We start from the raw sequence: 22,515 nt of genomic DNA on the forward strand, positions 1-22,515 counted from the left end.
CAACCTTCTGTTTTCTTTTTTTTCTTTCTTTTTTTTTCTAATGTTTTCTTTTTAATGCCTCTTGGAGCCAGATATTCTGGCCACTAATTATACAGTCCACCCAAGTCCTGAGTGTCGAGGATGAGAATGATGAAACTTCCTCTCTGGGTGAAAATGCTTCAGCTTCCTTCTCTGTAAACACACGAATATACTGAATATTGACAAACCCAAACGGTCTTTTGGGGGAAAGGTCGGGCCCAAACACCTCTGAGGGCAGAGGGGACAAGGGCTTTGCTTTCCTCTCCCAGGAGATGTGGCGCCAGATGAGGTACAGATTAACCTTGCCATAGACTCCGGCCAGGGATACTTCCCAGAAAGTGTTTTTGTTTTGTTTTGTTTTTTGTTTCTTCAAAACATGACAGCTGGGCATATCATGAAAAACTTGTCCCAATCATTATATTCGCTTGATCCTCTTTTTCTTCTAGAACTTGTGTTTCTAGCCAACAGAGTTGAGACATGAGAACGTTGATTTACTTAAACAGGTTTGCTGACCACTGCTTACAAACAAGGCCACAGAGAAGTGCTTTTTTTTTACGGTGCTTTCAGGTCTCAGAGTCACAGGGCTTCTGCTCTCATCTCACCAAAGGAGAGGCAGGAATGGTGCCCAGGAGAGAGCTGACTCTCTCCCCCATGGCACAGAGCCTTGTGTTTGCTATGAGGTAAATTAAGTACTAAGTAAATGTTTATAAGGTGAGAGGATGGGTGGGTAGCTGGATAGATGGCTGTTCTGTTTTTCTTTTCTTTTTTTAATTTTTTTTGTAGAGACAGAGTCTCACTGTACCGCCTTCAGTAGAGTGCCATGATGTCACAGGACTCACAGCAACCTCTAGCTCTTGGGCGTCAGTGATTCTCCTGTCTCAGCCTCCCGAGCAGCTGGGACTACAGGCGCCCACCACAACGCCCGGCTATTTTTTGGTTGCAGTTCAGCCGGGGCTGGGTTTGAACCCACCACCCTCGGTATATGGGGCCGGCACCCTACTCACTGAGCCACAGGCGCCACCCGGCTGTTCTGTTTTTCTTATGAAGAAATGATCCTTCAAGGGCCACCAGTAGCCAGGATTTTGATTCTCCCCAGGCCCAAGCATTGGTTGTTAAGTATAGAATGTTCCATCCCACCCATTCTTTCCCCAGGGACAGAATAGGGGTGTCCTGTCAGAGAGCCTTCTTACCCCCTCTTCTCTGATGGCGATTATCCAGAAATGCCTCTCTATCTGCAAAGTGCAGCTTGGTATGAATTTGGATCCCACAGATCTCCGAAAGAGCATTTGCTTCCCAAGTCTGATCTCTGAGCTTGGAACAAAGGGCTTTGTTGTCAGGTGGAAGTCTCCACCAGCCTGAGAGCCAGCCCTGTGTCTTCCCTGAGAAATGCTCTGCCTGGCACGGTATTATGCGGGGGTGGCAGGGATCACCTTAGCAGGGAAGGCCATGAGCAAGGGCAAATGAAAGCATAGGATTCCTCCAGGGAACACAGCAGAAAATCCAGAAATAGCCCCCACTGCGTATACAAAGCTGATATATGATAAAGGCAGCCTTGCAAGTAATGGGGACAGAATGGGTGACTTACTAGGTGGTGTTAGGATAGAAGGAGAGCCAGGTGGACTCAGCAACAATTGGAGGTGTGCCTCAGGCTGTGTACCCAGATGCATTGCAAGAGGATTGGAGATTTCAATGCAAAGACGGAACCATACAAGTACTCAAAGAAAGTACATCTTAATTTTCCTATAACTTGAGAGTGGGTAAACATTCCTAAATGTGACTCTTTATCTGAGAATAAACAATACGGGAAAGATGAACACATCTCAAGGAACTGAAATTTTGTATGGCAAAAAAAATTAGCAACATTAAAAAGATAAATAGACTGGTAAAAAAAAAAAAATTACTGGGTGGCGCCTGTGGCTCAGCGGGTAGGGTGCCGGCCCCATATGCCGAGGGTGGCGGGTTCAAACCCAGCCCCGGTCAAACTGCAACAAAAAAATAGCCGGGCGTTGTGGCTGGTGCCTGTAGTCCCAGCTACTTGGGAGGCTGAGTCAAGAGAATCGCCTAAGCCCAAGGATTTGGAGGTTGCTGTGAGCTGTGTGAGGCCACGGCACTCTACCGAGGGCGATAAAGTGAGACTCTGTCTCTACAAAAAAAAAAAAAAAAATTACTGCCTAGATCATAAAGGGCCAATATCCTTAGTATTGAAAGTTTCTAATTCTCAGTCTATAAAAATATGCTAATATTAATTAAAAGGCCAACCTGATAGACAAATACATTAAAAATAGGAACAGCTTGGCCGGTAGTGGCTCATCCCTATAATCCTAGCACTCTGGGAGGCCAAGGCAGGAAGATCTCTTGAGCTCAGGAGTTCCAGACCAGTCCGAGCAAGAGCAAGGCCCCCATCTCTACTAAAAACAGAAAGTTAGCTGGGTGTTGTGGCAGGCACCTATACTCCCAGCTACTTAGGAAGCCAAGGCAGGAAAATGGCTTGAACCCATAGTTTAAGGTTGCTGTAGGTGAGGTAGGCTGGTGCCCCAGAACTCTAGCTTGGGCAACAGAATGAGACTATGTCTCAAAAAAAAAAAAAACAAAAAACAGCTTACAGAAAAAGAAAGGCAAATATTTAAATATTTCTTTTTTTTTTTTTTTGTAGAGACAGAGTTTCACTTTATGGCCCTTGATAGAGTGCCATGGCATCATACAGCTCAGAGCAACCTCCAACTCCTGGGCTTAAGCGATTCTCTTGCCTCAGCCTCCTGAGTAGCTGGGACTACAGGCGCCTGCCACAACGCCCGGCTATTCAAATATTTAAATATTTCAAAACTATATGGAAAGATACTCAACCTCACTTATAGTAAAAGAAATGCAAATTGCCCTGAGGAACTATTTCTCACTGATCAGATTAGCCAAAATCCAAAAGTTTAACAAAATACTATACTTTCTTGCTGTCCAGGCTGTGAAAAAAACCAACATTCTCACACACTGCTGGAATGTGAAATGACACCATCTCTGCGGAAGGGGACTTGGCAACATCTAGCCAAACTGCGTGCAAATTTGCCCTTTGATCCTACAATCCCACTTCTAGGAATCTATCCTAAAGATACACTGCAAACACAATGAAAAGACACAGGGACGTGGCTGTTTATTATAATAGCCAAAGTCTGGAAAAAAGCCAAAAGTCCATCAATAAGGACCTTGAGAAAGAAACAATAGTACAAAAAAAAAAAAAAAGAAAGAAACAATAGTACATCTGCACAGTTGGGTATTTTGCAGCCATAAGAACAAGAAAGACTTTTACGAACTAATACGATGTGATCCTTAGGACACCTTATTAAAAGAAAAAACTGATGTGTAGAAAAGTGTGCCTAATGTACTATTTATCTGAGGAGGGATGCAAATATAAATAAAAATATATAAATACGGGCGGCGCCTGTGGCTCAGCGGGTAGGGCGCCGGCCCCACATGCCGAGGGTGGTGGGTTCAAACCCGGCCCCGGCCAAACTGCAACAAAAAAATAGCTGGGCGTTGTGGCGGGCGCCTGTAATCCCAGCTACTTGGGAGGCTGAGGCAAGAGAATCACCTAAGCCTAGGAGTTGGAGGTTGCTGTGAGCTGTGTGACGCCACGGCACTCTACCAAGGGTGATAAAGTGAGACTCTGTCTCTACAAAAAAAAAAAATAAATAAAAAAAAAATAAAAATATATAAATACATATTTGCTTAATGTCTATTAAAAAATAGACATTGGGGGCGGCGCCTGTGGCTCAGTGAGTAGGGCGCCGGCCCCATATACCGAGGGTGGTGGGTTCAAACCCAGCCCCGGACAAACTACAACCAAAAAATAGCCAGGCATTGTGGCGGGCGCCTGTAGTCCCAGCTGCTTGGGAGGCTGAGGCAAGAGAATTACATAAGCCCAAGAGCTGGAGGTTGCTGTGAGCTGTGTGACGCCATGGCACCCTACCGAGGGCAGTAAAGTGAGACTCTGTCTCCACAAAAAAAAAAAAATAGACATTGGTTGTTTCAACAGAAAGAAAGAACAGGGTGGCGGGGGCAAAGAATAGACACTAGGTCCTTTTAAATATACCTTATTTGATAGATTTGACTTTGACCGGGCACATTTTTTTTTTTTTTTTTGAGAGAGTCTCACTATGTTGCCCTCAGTAGAGTGACATTGGGTCACAGCTGACAGCAACCTCAAACTCTTGGGCTTAAGCGATTCTCTTGCTTCAGCCTTCTAAGTAGCTGGGACTATAGGCGGCCACCACAACACCTGGCTAATTTTTTTTTTTATCACCCTTGGTAGAATGCCGTGGGGTCACAGCTCACAGCAACCTCCAGCTCTTGGGCTTAGGTGATTCTCTTGCCTCAGCCTCCCAAGTAGCTGGGACGCCCAGCTTTTTTTTTGTTGCAGTTCAGCAGGGCCCAGGTTTGAACCTGCCACCCCTGGTATATGGGGCTAGCACCCTACTCACTGAGCCACAGGCGCTGCCCCACTTGGCTATTTTTTTGTTGCAGTTGTTGTTTAGCTGGCCCAGGCCGTGTTCGAATCCCCCTAGCCTGGGTGTTATGTGGCCAGCACCCTACCTACTGAACTACAGGCGCCACCCACGGACATATTTTAAATAATCATAAAATGAAGGAAATGTTTTAAACTCCTAAAAATTAAAAGCAAAATGAAGTAAATGCTCCTGTGTAATGAATTGGTAGCATAAACACACAGAGAAGAACTACTCCAAACAACTTTAAAGCACATTAATTTGACTATATATACCTAGTGAGATTTACTTTAAGAAGAAAACTAGAGGGCGGCGCCTGTGGCTCAGTCGATAAGGCGCCGGCCCCATATACCGAGGGTGGCGGGTTCAAACCCGGCCCCGGCCAAACTGCAACCAAAAACTAGCCGGGCGTTGTGGCGGGCGCCTGTAGTCCCAGCTACTCGGGAGGCTGAGGCAAGAGAATCGCTTAAGCCCAGGAGTTGGAGGTTGCTGTGAGCTGTGTGAGGCCATGGCACTCTACCGAGGGCCATAAAGTGAGACTCTACAAAAAAAAAAAAAAAAAGAAGAAGAAAACTAGAAATCATAAAGCGTAAGCTGTCTTCAGTAACAACTGTTTGGTGGGTGTTAGTATTAGGATTGATAATCTAAGACCTAGGGATGTGGTGGAGGAAAATGAAAATCAATAATTCTGTACATATAGTTGAGAACTAAGATTTGGGGCACAGGAGAAAGGCAATTCAGATGTTAAAGCTTTAAGATTACACATAAATCCTAGAATTCTGAATTGGAATTGAAAGTCTCAGAATGGACTCTTATTTCTTCTAAAAACTTTTTTTAAGTGGTCCTCATTCTGTCCTCTGAAAAGGCCTAGCAATACTGAACAAAACAGAAACATCGAGCACATCTAGTACCCACGGTGGCCTCTGAATACCATTTGCACCAAAAGGAACAAGGGCTCCTTGGAGAAATGGTTGATTGCAAGACTAAGGAATGGAAGCAAAAGTACAAAGTGCACCTCAGCTTGGAACACCTTGTAATATCAGAAAGCAAAGACGTCATCAAAGATCTCTAACATCAAGGTTGTGTCAAAAGGACTCAGGTTAAGGTGAACAGGCTGCCACTGGACCCAAATTGAGATTACTTGAAAATTAAGATCCATAATAACTGCAGTTAATTGAAGCACAGCAAATACTATTATTTTATTTTATTTTTTCAGACAGTCTTACTTTGTCACCCTCAGTAGAGTGCTGTGGTGTCATAGCTCACAGCAACATCAAACTCTTGGACTCAAGCAATCCTCTTGCCTCAGCCTCCCGAGAAACTGGGACTACAGGTGCCTGCCACAGCACCTGGCCATTTTTAGAGACAGGGTCTCACTCTTGCTCAGGCTGCTTTCCAACTCCTGAGCTCCAGTGATCCATTTGCCTCCCCTCCCAGAGTGCTAGGATTACAGGCGTGAGCCACCTCACCCTGCCCAGCAAATATATTTAAATCCAATAGTCCATAATGATTTTTAAAACTCATTGATCCCCTTTGGTGGATACTAGAAAACTAACTTATTATTTGGAAAAAGGGGGGGTGGGGGGGAAGCAACCATTTATTCTACCTTTTCCTTATGAACTATTCTTCAGGGTAACCAAATAGTTCATAAATTTCTATAGAAATAGTCCACATAATAACTGAAGACAAGATAATAAGTTTGAATATCACCATTTTGCAAATCCTAATAGATTAATAGACTGACAGCTCCCAACATGCAGAAAGACAAATAGACATGCCTCCTGATGGAAGAACAAAATACCACCAATATAGTAATTTTTCCCAAAAAATAATGCCCCAAATCTGATCAAGCCTCTAGATTTCACTGCCAATTTACAGGAAATTCATGGGACAGAAGAGCATGTTAACAATACCAGAAGGATGCAGTTGGTGACTCCAGATAGCAGGCAGGGGAGCAGAGTGAGGAAAAGCTGGAAAATTCATCGAGAGCCTGAAGACACATACTAGCCAGCCACAGAACTTATTTGGAACCTGATTCAAACAAACAAATTAAAAAATTCTTTTTTTTTTTTTTTTTGTGGTTTTTGACCAGGGCTGGGTTTATACCCGCCACCTCCGCGGCGCCTCTCAGCCCAGTAGATCTCACCAAAATGCCATCTCAGATGGAGCACGCCATGGAAACCATGATGTTCACGTTTCACACATTTGCCGGGAATAATGCCTACTTAACTCCTCAGAGTGCTCACAGAGAAGGAGTTCCCGGGATTTTTGGAAAATCAAAAAGACCCTCTGGCCTTAGACAAAATAATGAAGGACCTGGACCAGTGCTGAGATGGCAAAGTGGGCTTCCAGAGCTGCTTTTCCCTGATTGCGGGCCTCACCATCGCGTGCAACAACTATTTTGTAGCACACGTGAAGCAGAAGGGAAAGTAGTCGGCAGCACCGAGCAATTACTCTGCCCTGAAAAGTGTTCTCTCAAAGGATTGCTTCAAACATCTGCCCCACAGCTTCTCCCTATAGAAGGATTTCATGAGCAGATCAGGATCCTTAGAATATATACCAAAAAAATCCAACTCCCATTTGTCAAGCAGAGAAGAAAAAGTTAATTAAATGCCAGATGAGCTTTTGTTTTTTACATTGTTTGCATCCGTTTGCCCTCAATAAACATACCAAAAGAATCAGAATCAGACATACCAAAGGCCCAGTCAGATGAAGTTCAAGACCTTTGTTACAATATCTGTAGGAGGGGGGAACAGGGAACTCACTTTACCCCTGGAAGAAGGAGGCAACCCTGGATGAAGACCAGGGGATGGGAGCAGATCTAAGAGAATCACAGGGAAATGGGGCCAGAGCCTTGATGGAACTCACCCTGAAGTCCATCTCCTCTGGGCTTTTCAGCTTCACAAACCAATAAATCCCGTTTGTTGCTTAAGCTAGCGGGGACTAAGTTTTGTTGCTAGAAACCAAAATGGTCCTGACTAATGTGAAACCTCCTAACTCTTCTTGAGGGGTCTAATGCAGCCACACACACTTTCATCTCTTCCTCCTCCCGCTCTCCTCCTAAGACAAACACACAAAGGATCTGGTAGCCCACCCTGAGAAGTATACCAAAAGACCCTAACCTGACTGGCAAGCTGTGAAATCCGCCCACTCCCTATGGCCCATATCAAAGTGGTCTCTAACTGCCCTCTGGGGGTGCAGACACCATCTTTGCATGGCCTAAGCGGGTCATCCTCCCCTTTCGATAAAGCTGACCTAAACTTTTCTGCTCCCTCTGTGGCCTCATCTCTGGGTGCCATCGTTTAAACCTTTCAGCTCTCTCGTCTATCCACCAGGCACCACCTCTGAAGCTATGGCTCTCCAGAGCAAGCTCTTCCTGGATTATGTCCACAGGGGCTGGCCCAGAGGTAAGTGCACTTAGCCCTTCAGACCATGGTGAGAACTTATCTGAGATCCAGGAACACTTCAGAAATACCCCCCTTCCCTGAGAATAGCAGGGAGCAGTGGCATCCGGGAAGCTGGGCTTGGGTGGGGTGTTCGTGCCAAGGACTGATCTTTATTGTAAGACGGCATCCAGCATTTTTGTTGTGCTCTCCACACCCTCCTAGAGATAACCTATTAAACACAGATCTCCCCAATTTGATACATTCCCATTTGATAAGCATCCAATAAACATCACCCCCTTCTGTGTGGAGGCTCAGCAGAGTCCCCTTGTCCCCTTTCCTGCTCACACATCACATGTAAACACAGCCTTGGGGGTTCATCTCAGGAAGCAGAGGAACCTCATGAAAGAGGGCTGGTGTGGGGATCACAAGGACTAAAGTCTGGTCCTTGGCTGGGCCACTAACTTCTCCGGTAGTCCTGGGCTGGTCCTCTCCCCTCTCTGGGCTCAGTTTCTTCATCTAATCCAGGGCCTGGCACAGAGCTGGTATTAACACTGGCTGAGTACTTAAATGAAAGTATTAGATTAGATCATCCCAAAGATTCCTTCCTCCCTTGAAAGTTCTGAGACCCATGCAGAAATGAATTGCCATTTATATGATTTAAAAAGTGAGTTGAGGGCGGCGCCTGTGGCTCAAAGGGGTAGAGGTGGCGGATTCATATGCCAGAGGTGGCGAGTTCAAACCCAGCCCCGGCCAAAAAAAAACTGTAAAAAGTGAGTTGAGGCCAGGCATGGTGGCTCACACCTGTAATCTTAGCACTCTGGGAGGCCGAGGCAGGTAGATTGCTTGTGCTCAGGAATTCAAGACCAACCTGAGTGAGAGTGAAGCCCCGTCTCTGCTAAAAATAGAAAAATTAGCTGAGCGTCTGAACTCCTAACTACTTGGGAGGCTGAGGCAAGAGGACTGCTTGAGCCCAGGAGTTTGAGGTCTCTGTGAGCTATGATGATGCACTCTACCCCAGGGCAACACAGTGAGACTCTGTCTCAAAAAAAATAAATAACAAAAAGTTGATTGAAACATTTGTTGCCAGTGACAGAAAACATGTCCCTATTCCTGAATCTGGGGATGGAGGCAGTTCTAATTATAGCACATAGCTGCAGTGAGAAGAGGAGATAGTTCCCCCAGAGGAAAATCCAAATCTGGTATCCAGAATCTGAGAGTGGGGAGATAGATATTGGGAAGTAGGTGTGGATCTGGAGAAATCACCTATTTCACCAAAAGCAAAATATCTGAATTCCTGCTACACAATATTGAAAGGGCAGCTGGGCGGTGCCTGTGGCTCAGTGAGTAGTGCAACCGCCCCATATACCGAGGGTGGTGGATTCAAACCTGGCCCCGGCCAAACTGCAACAAAAAATAGTCAGGCGTTGTGGCAGGCGCCTATAGTCCCAGCTACTTGGGAGGCTGTGGCAAGAGAATTGCCTAAGCCCGAGAGCTGAAGGTTGCTGTTGGCTGTGATGTCACAGCACTCTACCAAGGGTGACAAAGTGAGACTATCTCTACAAAAAAAAAAAAAAAGAAAGAAAGAAAGAAAGGGCAGCTGGATAAGTGAGTAAATAGAAAAAAGAATAAGAGCTACTTAGTTCGGAATAATGATTCCAAAGAATAATAAAAGGCAGGGAAGTTTGACAAGGGGTTAGAATACCATTCATGCAGCTAGGAACAATGGGAAGGAAAAGTTCTCCTGGGTCTGACTTGGGCTGGCAGTCTTCCAAGCATCAGACCACAGCTTTGTCAGAAAGGTGGGTGGGTCCTGCACAGAGAAAGCTAAGAGTGGGCTAAGGTCCCCGAGGAGGAGCTGGAATTGCCCTGGTTTGGAAGTGGGTCATCCTACACTCCCCAATGTGTGATCAGTTTCTGCTCCAGGGACCCAAAGGCTCTTTCAGGAAAGTCTGCATGGTTCTCAGATCCCACATGGGAATGAGGGGCCATGAGATCCTCCAAGGAGGCATTACCCATAGCTCCTTGATATGGTGTGGCCTCCTGTGGCTGAGGAAAGACCCCTAGGCTGTAGAAGGAACAGCCAAGTGCATGGGGAACATGGGAGGTCTAAGGAGCCAGGCTGGATCCCCATTTATGATCTGCTACACAAATGCCCTCTGGTCTCAGGCGTGGACTCAGGTGTGTCTGGGGTTGCCACTGAACAGTCAAGTCTCCAGGCTGCTAGGCATCTCCTAGGCCTGCCAGCCACCAGCACCAAGATCAGGAGATAATTCAAGAGCAAGTCCATGGTCTGAGCCCTACGACCAGACCCCCAAGAGTGCTTTCTAAAGAACCACAAAATGCCAGGCACTGTGGCTAACACCTGTAATCTGAGCACTCTGGGAGGCAGAGGTGGGTGGATTGCTTGAGCTTAATAGTTCAAGACCAGCCTGAGCAAGAGGCAGACCCCATCTCTACTAAAAATACAAAAACTAGCCAGGCATTGTGGCAGGTACCTGTAATCTCAGCTACTTGGGGGGCTAAGACAGGAAGATCGCTCAAGCCCAACAGTTTGAGGTTGCTGTGAGCTATGATGATGCTACAGCACTCTACCCGGGCAATAGAGTGAGACTCTGTGTAAAAAAAAAAAAGAACCACAGAACTCCCACCAACCAGACTCCATTTACTAATCAAATCAACCTATTAATTTTGGATATCATCCTTCACAGCTTTACTCCTGGTGGAATCATAGCAACCACTTTGAAAGTGCCCATGGCCAACTCTGGTGCCTTGAAGCTGGTAGAAGGTGGGTAGGTGCTGACTCACCCTGGCCCAGGATTCGGGGCGGTAAGGATATTTCATAAATCTCCAGGAAACCAGAATCTTGATCTTCTTCTCTGTGCCTCGTGGTGAACGCTCATGTACTGTGCTGTGGTGCTGTGTTTTTCGTAAGTGCCATCACAGCTGTGTTGGGGCACCAGATTTAGAGGATTACCTCACAGTTAGAATCTGGGTTCCCGTCAGAGCGCTGTCTCTTCCCAGCTGTGCAGCCTCAGGCAAGGCTGTCACTTCACCTCTCTGACCTCTGGTTTCCTCACTTGGAAAAGGAAGACCCTGCTTACTGCACAGGCTACCTGCCCTGGCCACTTCTCAGGGGTGTTGTCAGTGTCAGCCCCAAAGATGTCAACATGCTTTATGAAAATCTGTTATATTTACGGCATTTATGGCGTGACACTAGCTCCAGTCCACAGCAGGAAGCACATATTATTTCATAGTAGTGATCAGGATTTATACCAATCCTTCTTCCCTTCCTCCGGGGTCCCTTTCTCCAGTTGAGGAAACACTCTGTGGCCACAAGAGCAAACAAAAGGAACTGGTCCTCAGAGCAGCAGAGCCTGTGACCAAGATATCACCCTCTGCATGGCCCAGGTGGTTCCAGACCTCACTGCCTTGAAGTGCCCACAGGTCTCTACTAGGGAATATTTCCCAAATCCAGAAAGATTTGTGGGAGGTAGAAGGAGCTAGTAATCTTACTTAAGTAAAGATGGAAAAACCAAAGCTATGAGGCATGGGGTGGGGGGCAGCCTATCCCTCAACAACAGGAAAGGTGAGTAAGAGCTGGGCTAAGAGCTAAGTCCAAGTTCAATCCAGCCAGTATTTTGGGTGTCTGTGACCCGGGCACTTTGCTGGTACAGAGGTGGGGAGGCAATGGCATGGCCAAGATCAATAGGGCAGGAGGTTCCTCCTGCTGGGGGAGGCAGGCAGGTAACAGAGCACTGTAGCACAGGGGACAGTGGAGACCTGCTCAGAATGCCAGAGGGTACAAAGAATGAAAATTCTCAGCTCTGCCAGGGCGTAAGGGAAGCCTTGGAGGATATGTGAGCTGGGTGTTGAAGGTTGGGTAGTTTTTCAGGAAGAAAAGTCAGAGGTAGACAGTCTGGGCAAGTTCCAAAGCCTTAGGAGTGGGGTACCCTGGTAGGCCCAGGAGAGGATGTGTTAGGAGCCAGGCCACACAGAGACATTTCGTTTGTATCCCCACAGCCATGGGCATCATTGGAGGGTTTTCACTGTAGAAGTGATATGCTTACTGTAGCATTTTACAGCTGGAACAGACAGGAGATAGGTTAGAGGGGCTGAGGCTGTAGGGGACAGTACCCACAGGAAATGAGGCCTGGGGCCTTTTCCATGCTAATGGTGACATCTTTAGGGTCCTGATCTCTTGTATGACACTCAGGATTCCCCGCTGATGACCAATAGGCCCCTCTACTGGCCCAGGCAGACATGCTGATTTACCCAGATTGCACCTAAGGGACCTTCACTGGTGGCAAGAAAGCTGCCTGGCCACTCTAAGCAGCTCTTTCTTAATTTTTTTTTCCTTTCTTTTTTTTTTTTCCTCTTCTGATTCTCAGACTTTTTTTTTTTTTTTTTTTGAGACAGAGCCTCCAGCTGTCGCCCTGGGTAGAGTGCTGTGGCATCACGGCTCACAGGAACCTCCAACTCCTGGGCTCAAGCAATTCTCCTGCCTCTCCCTCCCAAGTAGCTGGGACTACAGGCACCTGCCACAACGCCCAGCTATTTTTTGGTTGCAGCCATCATTGTTGTTTGGGCAGGCCGGGCTGGATTCGAACCCACCAGCTCAGGTGTATGTGGCTGGTGCCTTAGCCGCTTGAGCCACAGGCCCCGAGCCCAGGCAGCTCCTTCTGCTGCCTCTCAGCTTGGTCAGCCCCAGGTCATCTACCCTCTACTTCAGGCTGCTGATCTCTCAGAATCCTCTTATCCCCTGTTACCCATCCCTTGTTACAAGGGAATCTGGGATTCCCTCCCCTAGACTGAGTATTTATACTGCAAAAAAAAAGTCTGAGGCAGACACAAGTCCCATTTCCAACAGAAGGCACTCCCAACCCCTGTCTGCCAAGTCTTCTGGCTGCCCAGAGCCCTGCTAAGGTGTGGAAGCCACTCTGCTGTTCTCACTCCTTTTGTGGCTGCTAGCTGTCACTCCTACCTGCCATCTGTGCTGAGCTGGGCCTTTCCTGATTTGGGTCAGAGTGAGCCCAGTCAAGCCTGGCCTACGTAATGTGGGCATGTCATGTGGCTGGGTCCCAGCAGATGGAGTGCCCCATGAACTGTGGTGACAAAGGCATGCAAGGGGGGTGCACTCAAAGTTACGTGGGGGAAGGCTGGCTGTAAATAAATAGAAGAGTCAAAGTTCAAGAGCCAGGTGGCCTCTTCAAAGCTTCTAGGATGTGGGCAGATCCCAGGGGTCACTGGGAAGCATACTGCAGGGAACAATCAAAAGTAAGAAAGATCCTTGACCTCTAGGAGCCACTAGTGTAAAGGTAGAAACCAAATGTTCCACTGGGCATGACAATTCCAGAGGAGAGGAACAGAGCTGCAAGAAGAGCTAGAACTGGAAGGTCCCCGAGGTCACGCTAGAGCTTGGGGACACAGCTTACAAAGGAGCTCAGAGTCCAGCAGGCAGCCACATAAATAGCCAGGGCACCCCTGTGGTAAGGGCTCCCAAAGCAGTCTGGATTGCTAGGCTCCCCCAGGGGCAATCAACAATAAAACAAAAACAAACAAAACAAACCAGGCCTTCAGTTCATAGTTGTCCTCAAACAAGGCTGTGGCTCTTAACCTTAACCTTGTGGAAAAGGGGATCCTGAGAACCTAGACTTTGACTCTACATCTCCTGGGCTTTCCAGAAATGATTTAAAAACAAGCTCTCTGAATGTGATTGCATCATTCAGAACTGTACCTGGATCTGATTTTTTTTCCTTTTTTTTGAGACAGAATCTCACTTCGTTACCCTCAGCAGAGTGCCATGATTTCACAGTTTATAGCAACCTCAAACTCTTGGGTTTAAGTGATTCTCTTGCTTCAGCCTCCCAAGTAGCTGGGACTACAGGCGCCCACTACAATGCCTGGCTATTTTTAGAGATGGGGTCTCACTCTGGCTCAGGCTGGTCTCAAACTCTTGACCTCAGGCCTTGGCCTCTCAGAGTGCTAGGATTACAGGTATGAGCCATTGTGCCCGGCCTCTGCTTTTTCCAATTTTTGAATTCTAGAACTCTAATTTCCTGCACACCTCACTTTACTTCAGGGGGACTCCTACACATTTAAAAGAGCAGCTCCTGGGTTAGAGCACTACTTAACTGGTTTTCCCACAACTCTCATCTATGTTTCCTGCTCCGGGATTTCTCTTCCTTCTGATCAATTTGTGGGGACAATGTGGGGCTCTGCTTTTTTTTTTTGTTTGTTTTTGTTTTTGTTTTTTTTGTTTTAGGGGCTCTGCTTTTTCACATCGCATTATTTCCTACGCATATTCCAGCAACACATTTCTCATTTTTAATGGCCACCCACAGTGTTCCCTATGTTTTCAGCCTGTGTTTCTGCCAGTGACTGGAGGACCCTGGGCAAGCCTCATGGCGTTCTTTTGTCCTCACCTCCTTATCTGTAAAACAAGGTGAGCCTTGGAAATTCTAAAGTCCCTTCTAAGCCTTAATATTCTTAGTGTCTATGATTTTTCAGCTGTGGAACCCTAAATTACATCTGAGCAGCAAAAATCCCTAGAAGGGAAAGAGTCCCAACATCTGCTGGGAGTTCACCAAGAAGTGGGGAGGCCTTGAGGGGTGGATAGAAAAAAATGACATCCTCCTCCCCATTTCCAGAAAAAACACCACTGGAGGCGGCGGGGTGATCTAGACGCCTTTGTTCCCGGTATAGCCTTCTGGCTGCTGAGCCCTTAGGAAATGGGGGGGGGGGGGCCTCCCTCCTTCTCACACATAAAAGCCACACCTCTCCAGGCCTTCTGATTTCCCCTCCCCTCCATGACAAAGCACTTTTGGAGCCCAAGCAGACTGCTGAGTCACGGTGGGACCGCACTTTCTACGGCAACCCCCACCGCTGCCCCCTCACGCTCCAGGATGAGCTTATCCTGCAGAAGCCACCTGCCAGGCTCTTCTCTCATCCGGGGAACTCCTGCCGCTCCTGGCCTGGGGAAGCGGCTGTCCCTGGAGGCCAGCCAAACTCCCGCCTCCTCCAAGTCACGAGGAGCTGGACTGGGAGGGCGGGGGTAGGCGGATCCCTGGTCGACAAAGGTCCAAAGACCAGGCCACAGCTTTGGAAGAATCTAGAGGCTTGGAGGTGGCAGTTCTGACACCCCAGGTTACGGGAGGTGGGAAACAGGTCCAAGTAACACACCACATCCCACAGAAGATTTCCCTTTCATTCTTCCCAGTATCTCCGCAGTGACCTAAAGCACAAGCTGTCCCTGAGTTTTGCTGTGATACTCAGAGTAGCTACCTATGTTTGACCAAGCACATATCCAATACTGACTCATGAAAGCCTCTTTCTGCAGCAGACTGACTTCCTTCTGGTGGGTCCGACTATATGCTACCTCTGTCCACCTGCACATCCGGAGGCCCTAAAACTCAGCATATCCAGACCAAGCCACGCTAGCCTCCTCCAAGGGCCTTCTTGCAAACCTTTCCTCTCTGGCTCAGTGAATGGCAGCAGCAGCAGCTCAGCTGCTAGGGGGCTGTCATATCCATTGTCTACCTCCCAACCCCCATGGTAGCCAACCACCTCTTCCCATCCTTTCTTCTTCAAATCTCTCAGATATTCTTTCTGTCTCCTTTGCTTACTGAGAACTAAGACTATTGCCTCCCAACGGGCACCCAGCCCTCCTATGTCACTTTACTCCATCATCCAGATTCAATCATGCACCCATCTGCTCATGCAACAAATACTCAGCATCAAGGAACAAGCACCTTGCAAAATGCTGGGAGTGCAGAGATGAAGAACAGAAACAATGCCTGCCCTCCAGGACCTCACCACCTATATCATCTAGGAAGACAATCAAAAAGGGTTCATATGGCTCAGCGCTCATAGCACAGTGGTTAGGGTGCCGGCCACATGCATCAGGGGCTGGTGGGTTCGAACCTGGCCAGGACCTGCTAAAACAACAACAGTAACAAAAAAATAGCTGGGTGTTGTGACGGGTGGCAGTAGTCCCAGCTACTGGGAGGCTGAGGCAAGAGAATCCCTTTAGCCCAGGAGTTTGAAGTTGCTGTGAGCTGTGATGCTATAGCACTCTACCGAGGGCAACATAGTGAAACTGTCTCAAAAAAAAAAAAAAAATGGCTCATAAAAACCTGTGACTAGGGTGGCGCCTGTGGCTCAGTGAGTAGGGCGCCGGCCCCATATACCGAGGGTGATGGGTTCAAGCCCAGCCCCGGCCAAACTGCAACAAAAAAATAGCTGGGCGTTGTGGCAGGCGCCTGTAGTCCCAGCTGCTCGGGAGGCTGAGACGAGAGAATCGCGGAAGCCCAAGAGCTGGAGGTTGCTGTGAGCCGTGTGACGCCACGGCACTCTACCCTCAGGCGGTACAGTGAGACTCTGTCTCTACAAAAAAAATAAAAATAAATAAAAAAAATAAAAAAAAAAACCTGTGACTATATATATACATATATACTTACTTAGACATATAAAGATATAATATGGTTACTAATCTTCATCACTTAAATGAGCTACGGATATCATCAGCCCAATTTGTCATTTCTATTTAAACTTCTTGTATGACATCTTGTATCTTATAGCTTTTCATTTTTAAGTAGTCAAATCTGCTAACTGTCCTTTTATGACTTTTTTTTTTTTTTTTAGTAGAGACAGAGTCTCACTTTATGGCCCTCTGTAGAGTGCTGTGGCCTCACACAGCTCACAGCAACCTCCAACTCCTGGGCTTAAGCGATTCTCTTGCCTCAGCCTCCCGAGCAGCTGGGACTACAGGCGCCCGCCACAACGCCCGGCTATTTTTTGGTTGCAGATTTGAACCCGCCACCCTCAGTATATGGGGCCGCCCCCTTTTACGACTTCTAACAGTCTCAGAAGAACACCCCTCACAACAAAATTATACAAAATAATCCATACATTCTTCTCAAAACTTTATAGGGATTTTTTTAAGGCTTGGATTTTTAATCCATCTGGAATGTATTTTTAAATACTGTGTGAGTCATTTTTTTATGACTATCAATTGTTTCAACATCATTTGTTGAGCCCATTCTTTCTCTCCCAATTTGAAATTCCACTTCAACACATCCCAAGTTGCCATACATATGTAGGTAGGACTATTTTGTTGCATTGATCTAGTCCTCTCTTTCCACGTCAGTACCACTTGGCTTACAGTACCTTATTGCACTTTTTTTATAGCAGGGAATACAGATCTACCCACCCCCCCAAATGTTTATCAGCTATTCAACACCCTGACTGTTCCAAATGAACTTTAGGATTATTTGGTGAAGTTTAAAAAAAAAATGCACTTAATGGAAATTTCATTGAATTTATAGGTTGATTTGGGGAAAATTAACATCCTTAAAAATAAAGGCTGGACATTTAGGAATATGGTTCCTCTTCATTTATGCAAATTTTGTTTTTGTTCTGGTCCATTTCACTATACATTTCTTGTTAATTTTTTTCCTAGGTACTTCAAGGTTTTGTTGCCAATCTGAGGTGAAAACTTTTTTCTTTCATTAATGAAAAAAAGTTTTTCATTTTTTTTTTACAGTTTTTTTGTTTGTTTTAAATTTTTGAGACAGAATCTCACTTTGTGGCCCTAGGTAGAGTGTCGTGGTGTCATAGCTCACAGCAACCTCAAACTCTTGAGCCCAAGGGATCTTCTTGCCTCAGCCTCCCAAGTAGCTGGGACTACAGTCACAACGCCTGGCTATTTTTAGAGACTAGGTCTCCCTCTTGCTCAGGCAATCCACACACCTCGGCTTCCCAGACTGCTAGAATTATAGGCTTGAGCCACCGCAACTGGTCCCTTTACATTTTCTAACTCGGGGCTACTGTTATTGTTAGGTTTAAGCAATGGCACCCAGACTGAGAGGGAGTGGAAGACCGGGAGCAAGAATTTCGGTCAGGTTTATTGAATGGGGAGATTGACCTGCCTGGGTAGTGCTAAGATGGCGTCCAGCCTGGTGGGGATTGTTACAGACATCTTCTATAAGGGGCATAAGGAGTGGGAAGATTTCACAGCTTGCCCAGAAGGCTTTGGTGGTTTAGGATCCTTTAGTGTAAACTTTGAGGGTGGGACTAAGTAGATCCTTTGTCTGCTTCTTCTTTGCAGGAGAGGAAGTGGGAAGAGGGTTCCTGCAGCTCTGTTAGGCTTCCTAACATTTACATTAAAAAAACTTTGCATTCTAAGCATGGTGACTCCACTGGACTCTTATCCTAATAGTTTTTCTGTTGAGTCAATGTAAGCTTTCTCAAAACGAATGTAATGTGGTGTCTCCATATTGTCTCCAGGATAAAGTTTAATCCCTTTTTATGGCACATACCTCACCTGACCTTGCCCCTATACTCCATCCTGCCCAGCCTTCCCCTACCTGCTCTCTACTTTCCAGGACAACATACTTTCCACACCTTGACAGCTTGGCACATGCTGTTCCTTCTGCTTGGAATCCCTTCCCCATTTCCCTCCTGCACTTCGCCATCCTTTTAACTTTTTCTTCAAATTTTGCTCAAATGTCACTTTCTTAGGAAAGCCTTCCCTGACCTCCCATCCCAGACTGGATCATTCCACTTACTACATTGTAGCTCTAACACCACTAAAATGTTTTTCCTCCAAGTGGTATTGGTTCATTTTGAAATAAACGCAATAAAGATTCAAGAAGGAAAAAATCATTTTAAATCCTTCAGCAATTTAATATTTCACTAGAGTTGCTTTTTTAAAAAAAGGTTTAGAAATCCAGCTGCCAATTGCAGGTCTGTATAAATATCCTGAATATGGTCTTGATAGGTCTCACACCTATGCGTCAAAAGACCTGACAGAATAGTGGACCATGAAGACAGGGAGGGCCTGCTATGAGCAGGGCTCAGGTCCAGTTCTGCCACCCTTATGGTCACACCCACTCTGTGCCTGGGACCCAGCCACAAGCCACATATACTGGCTTTGCCTCTCTAAGGTTCCTTACACCTGTTACCTGCCATCAGCCCCATCAGCTTCTCTTCAAGGACAACCCCAGGGGGGTGGTTTCCTCTCGGGCCACTTAAGCCTGAGGTTTCTGTAACTGGCGCCCATAGAGAGAGCATTTGGGCTTTGTCTTCAGACCCAAGTCGCTTGTCCTTTCTGTCCAACACCGAGGTCCATCTTTGAGTTTTAAGCGATACTGCGATTTTCTCAAAGCCCAGGTGGCTCACCCTCAGGACTCCCTAGGAAAGGCGGCCCGCCCAGCCTTTGTTGTCTAAACTGCACAAGGAGCCATATTTGCTTTCAGTACAAGGTTAGGCATGGTCGCCGGAGACAGAAGGGCCGAGCAAACCAGACTTCAGCCCCGCACCCCCACTTCTCTTACATTGTGCTCTGTCCTAGACTTTGAGGAAGAGAAAGTGCACTCTTTCCCGGCTCAACTTCTGACTCACTCGGCCCCCAAGGCCATGTTTCCACCTTCCACTTTTTCAATTTGCAGTAGGGTGTGGTGGCTGCCTCTCTACAGCCTTCATTTTTAACAACGTCCTTGGCCAAGGGCCTCGGGATGTCCCTTTGGGACTTAAGAATCACCCCGATGCACTTTCAAGGCCCAGGACGCCAACAGAGTCGGGGATCCAAGGTGGGCATCCAGGGCCACCTCACGACTTCCTTCCAAGCCCACTAAGCGGGGCCCTAGAGGCACAGAGACGCCCCCCCAACCTCCGGCCCGCTCTGGTCGTCCCGGCTCCGGCCAGGATCGGATCTTCGCCAACTCCGGCCCCCGCCGCGGCGTCCCTCCCCCGCCGAAAAAGGCGGGCCCTGCGCGCCCACCGGAAGAAGCGGGGCGCGGCGGCGGGCAGCGCTGATTGGCCCGGGGGCCTGACGCCGCGGCCGCTATAAGAGTCCGCTCGGGGACCGTTGCGCCAGACGTTCTTCGCCGAGAGTCGCCGCGGTTTCCTGCTTCAACAGTGCTTGGACGGAACCCGGCGCTCGACCCCCATCCCGGCCGGCCGCTCACAGCCAGCCTTCCGACACCTCCTCACCGCGCCCTCGGACCGTCCCAAGGCCCCCGCCGCCGCTCCAGCGCCGCGCAGCCGCTGCCTCTCCTCAGCCGCCGCCATGACGACCGCATCCCCTTCGCAGGTGCGCCAGAACTACCACCAGGACTCGGAGGCCGCCATCAACCGCCAGATCAACCTGGAGCTCTACGCCTCCTACGTCTACCTGTCCATGGTGAGCGCCGGCAGGTCCGCGGCGGAGCGGAGGCCAGGAAAGCAAGAGGGCGGCCTCCCCGGGCGGGCTGGGCGGGGCGGGGGTGTGGCTACGGGCGGGCTCCCACCTCCCCGCGCCCTTCTGGAAAATGGAGGCTGCCCCAGGTCTCCCAGGGCTTCTCTGGCGCAGAGAGTCTGGGCTGTTGGTGTTTTTCATCTGTACCCTGGGAAATCTCACTCGTAGGCAGAGGCCGCCTCTGCACGCTCCTTTCAATTTAAGGAGAGCCTGGTTTGCAAGACTGAAATGCCGGGATTGCAAGACTTGGAAGCTGTACAATCGATCCTGTGGTTGGGAGGGTGTATTTTTGCATTCCTGTCCCTTTCTTCCTCTTTCTCATTTGGCCCAAGGCCCTCCGTTTTCTTGGGTATTTAGCTCCCATCCCCCTAGGTACGGCGGCCCCGCTAGATAATGGTGTCAGATAGCAACCTTGGTTGCTGGCGTCAAATGGCTTATCTCGTGGGCTGACCCAGCTGCGTCTTGGTTCTGCTTATCTGTAAGCCGCACTTGTATTGAAGCATTATTTCTAGAAATGCCCCCTTCTGCAGTTGCAGAAGCGTCATCCGACCTTGTGCCTCAGAATTTAATTTTTTATCCTTTTTACACACCTTAACTCCTAAGTCATGAGGCACTATTCGAACCCTTAGTTCTTGGACAAGTTACTGAACAAGGGATTTTTCCACGCAGTAATTTATGGAATCGGTTTTCCGAAATCCTGGTTTTAAGGCAGGGCATGATGATTCCTACCAGTAATCCTAGTACTCTGAGAGGGTGAGGCTTCCAAGCTCAGGAGTTCCGAAATCCTCGTTTTAGGTGGTTGGAGGGGAGTCTTCCTTAGAATTGATTTGTGATTGTGCAAATTATCCAAGATAGACATGTTCCAAATGAATTTGAAAACAGGCCTTAAGTTGTATGACTTGTTGCCTTTTGAGAACACTAAAATACAGTGAATATTCAAGATTGAAAGTCAAATTTTTGCTTTCTGCTGATGTTTACATCAGCTTATTTGCCCAGTCTTCATTTCGCATGGGGTGTTAGTTTTATAAATAAACCCAGCAATGTGCTGTACAGCTAACAAGCTCATGAGGGTTTTGTTTTAACCATGCTTTAACATGGTTAAATCTGGGAGGGAGGCAGGAGGGACTGATAGTGCAGGACAAAAATTCCAGTACACTCCAAATTTGGCACTGGCTATAGGAAATTTTCTCTGCATTAATACAGATCCTGAAAGACATTGTGAATTCCTGTGCTACTCTAAAGGTTCTTTGTAGTAAACTTTCAAAGATCAAGTTTCAGTTTTCTATTTCAGAACAGAAACATTGCTGTTGACTTCAGTCTGGGAATATATCTGCCGCCAGTCTCCAGCATAACACGTTCATGTTTCCCTTTCAGTCTTACTACTTTGACCGCGATGATGTGGCTTTGAAGAATTTTGCCAAATACTTTCTTCACCAATCTCACGAGGAGAGGGAACATGCTGAGAAACTGATGAAGCTGCAGAATCAACGAGGTGGCCGAATCTTCCTTCAGGATATCAAAGTGAGCAAAAGATCCTAGGGGTGTCATACTACATCAATCAAGTTAGTGCTCACAGGTGTCAGAAATCACTTAGAAACTAGCAGTTGCCCTTATTTATAAAATGATGATACACTGGAATTTTGCCTTTTAGCCTTACTGTCTAAAGTATCAAACAGTTAACGGGCAAGGTTGTTGAATAGGAAGCTGTCATCGGAGGAGACTTGGACGTCCCTTTTCCACTGCATGGTGGTTAGATGTTATGTGTTTGCTGAACTGTTAGAGATGCACTGACCTAACCTCTCATTTAGAAACCAGACTGTGATGACTGGGAGAGCGGGCTGAATGCGATGGAGTGTGCGTTACACTTGGAAAAAAGTGTGAATCAGTCACTACTGGAACTGCACAAACTGGCCACTGACAAAAATGACCCCCACGTGAGTATTGGAAATCGTTGGAAACGAAGTATTGGAACGAAGGAAATCATTTGCCTTAGGTGTTAGGAAAGCTGGCCACTAACTTTGCATCCCCCTTTTGTTTTCTAGTTGTGTGACTTCATTGAGACACATTACCTGAATGAACAGGTGAAATCCATTAAAGAACTGGGTGACCACGTAACCAACCTGCGCAAGATGGGAGCCCCTGAATCTGGCATGGCAGAGTATCTCTTTGACAAGCACACCCTGGGAGACAGTGATAATGAGAACTAAGCCTTAGGCTAACTTCCCCATAGTCACGGGGTGACTTCTGTGATCACCAAGGCAGTGCATGCATGTCAGGGTTTCCTTTACCTTTTCTATAAGTTGTACCAAAACATCCACTTAAGTTCTTTTATTTGTACCATTCCTTCAAATAAAGAAATTTGGTACCCAGCTGTTGTCTTTTG

At 47.3% G+C, this 22,515-nt stretch overlaps 1 protein-coding gene across 1 annotated transcript; it reads left to right on the forward strand.

Moving 5' to 3' along the window:
• The first annotated feature begins 19,713 nt into the window (after positions 1-19,713).
• FTH1 (ferritin heavy chain 1) lies at positions 19,714-22,501 on the forward strand. Its single transcript, XM_053562318.1, has 4 exons — positions 19,714-20,078; positions 21,507-21,653; positions 21,941-22,066; positions 22,175-22,501. The coding sequence occupies exons 1-4, from the start codon at positions 19,965-19,967 to the stop codon at positions 22,337-22,339; spliced, it is 552 nt and encodes a 183-aa protein (XP_053418293.1). The 5' UTR covers positions 19,714-19,964; the 3' UTR covers positions 22,340-22,501.
• The last annotated feature ends 14 nt before the right edge of the window (positions 22,502-22,515 follow it).

Source organism: Nycticebus coucang, chromosome 14, assembly GCF_027406575.1.
Source record: "Nycticebus coucang isolate mNycCou1 chromosome 14, mNycCou1.pri, whole genome shotgun sequence".
Taxonomy (NCBI): Eukaryota; Metazoa; Chordata; class Mammalia; order Primates; family Lorisidae; genus Nycticebus; species Nycticebus coucang.